Source organism: Lactuca virosa, chromosome 5, assembly GCF_052849685.1.
Source record: "Lactuca virosa cultivar CGN04683 chromosome 5, Lactuca_virosa_CGN04683_v6, whole genome shotgun sequence".
Classification (NCBI taxonomy): domain Eukaryota; kingdom Viridiplantae; phylum Streptophyta; class Magnoliopsida; order Asterales; family Asteraceae; genus Lactuca; species Lactuca virosa.
This window is the reverse complement of record NC_136430.1, coordinates 286,735,207-286,738,115: the sequence shown is the minus strand read 5'-3', so window position 1 is coordinate 286,738,115 and position 2,909 is coordinate 286,735,207. Positions and strand designations below refer to the sequence as shown.

At 35.0% G+C, this 2,909-nt stretch overlaps 1 protein-coding gene across 1 annotated transcript; it reads right to left on the bottom strand.

Moving 5' to 3' along the window:
• Positions 1–502: 502 nt before the first annotated feature.
• Positions 503–2,546, bottom strand: LOC145115213 (uncharacterized). The gene is made up of 2 exons (XM_079051453.1): positions 1,746–2,546; positions 503–743 (listed from the first exon to the last, which is right to left on the bottom strand). Exon 1 carries the CDS (start codon positions 2,511–2,513, stop codon positions 1,767–1,769), a length of 747 nt encoding a protein of 248 aa, XP_078907579.1. The 5' UTR covers positions 2,514–2,546; the 3' UTR covers positions 503–743; positions 1,746–1,766.
• Positions 2,547–2,909: the final 363 nt, after the last annotated feature.

The window sequence follows — 2,909 nt, the reverse complement described above, 5'->3', positions numbered from 1 at the left end:
GCGATGGATACACCGTCGCCAAATTTATCGCAAGGAAAATCTGATCTGTCGCTATAACCGTCGCCGGGTCATTAGCTACATTTTATTTAGCTATTGAGTATGTCTGTTGCTAATCCATCGCAAACAACATTTAGCGACGGAATAACGACAGATTCGTCCATCTCTAAAACCTAGGTTTCTAGTAGTGAATTGTTACTTCATTTGATTTGTCTGTTCATTTTGCTACCTTTAATTTTCATATAAGATATAAGCAGTGATATTTTATAGAAAAGATGCGCCCTGGTCTAGTTATTTCAAGAAGAAGAAAAAAAAAAAAAATATATATATATATATATATATATATATATATATATATATATATATATATATATATATATATATATATATATATTTGACCGAAAATTACTCTTAATTATATCAAACCGGTATTGAACCTTGACCTCAAAGAGGGAGGGCTACGCCTAATACGACGGACTAGAAGCCTTTTTGGTAAGAAGAGAAATAATAAGTAAAAACATTCAATCCCTTGATTAATTACTGCTTTTAATTCCTTACATCAACACAACAAACCATGCATTAAACAATAACTAATCATCTTTCAAACAAAAAAAATGATCTCCAACTTAAATTAAACATCAATCAAAACAATCGAAAAGTTCCTTAATCACTCCAAACAAAGAGATTTTTGGATAATTCGACATCCTCAACAATTTCATCAGTGGATTCATCAACGTACCCAACCCCTGCATCAATTTCATGAAGATTTTTTAAAATAAAAATAAAATTATATAATAATCACAAATAAGAAAAAACTGTGTATGATAATATATAATTTCTATTTTTTTAACAAAAACAAAATATTTTATTAAATAAAGCTACAAGTTAGGATTTACAAAGCATTATTTTTTAACGAATTCTAATACAATCATAAATTATACCAATGCTTAAAGCGAGACTTAAACTTTCAAACTACTGAAACTTTTTCAAACTCCCAATAGGTTAGCTATAAGTCTTTGGTCTATAGTTGATTATCTGAATTTCCTAATATGTAAAAGATTAGTGTTGTAGCCTATGGGGGCGTAGATCACCATGCATGTCAATGGCGAGCGATAATTGTATCTCCCCATCAATTATTGTTCTACATGTCTTAAAAAGTGACATTTTCTTTTTATGTTATCATAGAAAACCTAACATTTTTTATAAGTTCTATATAAAGATTTTTAAGCATTAGCTTTAATTACATCATTTTACAATGTTGATTATGGTTCACAAACTTTCTTCACTATGTCCTATTGGTGAACAATGTACTGTTTTGTTTGTTTGTTTTTTTGAAAGGAGAATACTAACACAGAGTTAAGCTAGTTAGCGATCAGAGCATATGAGCACAATTTCTCAAACCCACAAACGTTGGAAAACATGATTGTGTTTATCAACTTTTAGAATTATGGTTAGAATGATTAAAGTGTCTCTACTTAATATATATGCAGGAAAAACCATTTTACTTAAACCCATAATTAAGCTGATGGAACTAAAAGACACCAAAGACCAAGAAAAAGTGAAATGAAATAAAAAAAATCTGTCACTTACACCGAGAGAGAGAGAGAGAGAGAGAGAGAGAGAGAGAGAGAGAGAGAGAGAGAGAGAGAGAGAGAGAGAGAGAGAGAGAGAGAGAGAGAGAGAGAGAGAGAGAGAGAGAGAGAGAGAGAGAGAGAGAGATTAGGGTTTGCATGAGTAAAGAAAGTTACCTAAAATGGGATCTTGAAAACTTAAATAGAACAAGTGTAACCAGGAGGAGGAGTCTTGCCACAAGTAACAAGCAACTGAAGAGCAAGTGGCAGATATATGTTGATATTCAATAACTTAAGCTTTAGTGTTGTACATAAGCATACGGCAGCCTCAAGCTCGACTAGCCCAGCAAGAATTGGGCAACATTGGTTCACCACAGGGTCACCCAACCCGATATGAATCAATCCACCTAAAAGATCCACACAAGCTCCAAGCTTCAGTGCGTCAATGGGGCAGGTGGCCGCTGGCGCAGGAACAAAGGGTGGTGGTGGGCATGGAGTTCCTGGCTTTGTAGATGGTGGGTTCACTACTGGTGGGAGGGTAATTGGTGGTTTAACGATGGGTGGAAGGGTGATTGGTGGTGTTACAACTGGTGGAAGGGTTATTGGTGGGGTTACAATTGGTGGTTTGACGATAGGAGGGAGAGTTACTGGTGGGGTTACAACTGGTGGTTTGACGATGGGTGGGAGCGTGATTGGGGGTTTAACGATCGGTGGTCTTACAACTGGTGGCTTGACGACTGGCGGGTGGATTTTTGGTGGTTTGACAACGGGAGGATGGGTGGTTGGTGGTTTACCGGTAGGTGGTTTGGGGGATTTGGGTGGTTTATTATGGTGGTGAGGGGGTTTATCGCCACAGGGTACACAATCAAGAGCAATTGGTGTGGCAGAAGAGATGAAAAACATGGAGATTAAGAGAAGAGCAGTGAGCTGCTTTGAAGACTCCATTTTCACTCTATGTATATCGTAGAGTGATGTGAAGAAGTTATTATATATAGAGTCAGAGCTGTTTTGCTCCGTCCAGAAAAAGATAACAAAATATAAATTCCTTTATGAGTGTTCAGTATTTCAAACTTATATGTTTGTTCATTAGTATCACCATTTGATGTTTGTAACATAAATTAAATAATGTCTAATTGTCAATAAGATTTTTTAACTCTGTGAATTTAAAACGGTATTTTATACGTGTGAGTAATTAACTAACAAATAAATAAGTATTAAACTCTGGGTATTCATTAAAATAAGTGAAAATGACCAAATAGGCATCTTCTTGAAAGTTTTTCCACAAAATCTAAAAATATTGCCAAAAATAGATATAATTTTCGGAAGCCATCACCTATGATA

Excerpts from the sequence above, each read along its gene's own strand:
- LOC145115213 (XM_079051453.1), bottom strand. The coding sequence starts at position 2,513 with ATGGAGTCTTCAAAGCAGCTCACTGCTCTTCTCTTAATCTCCATGTTT.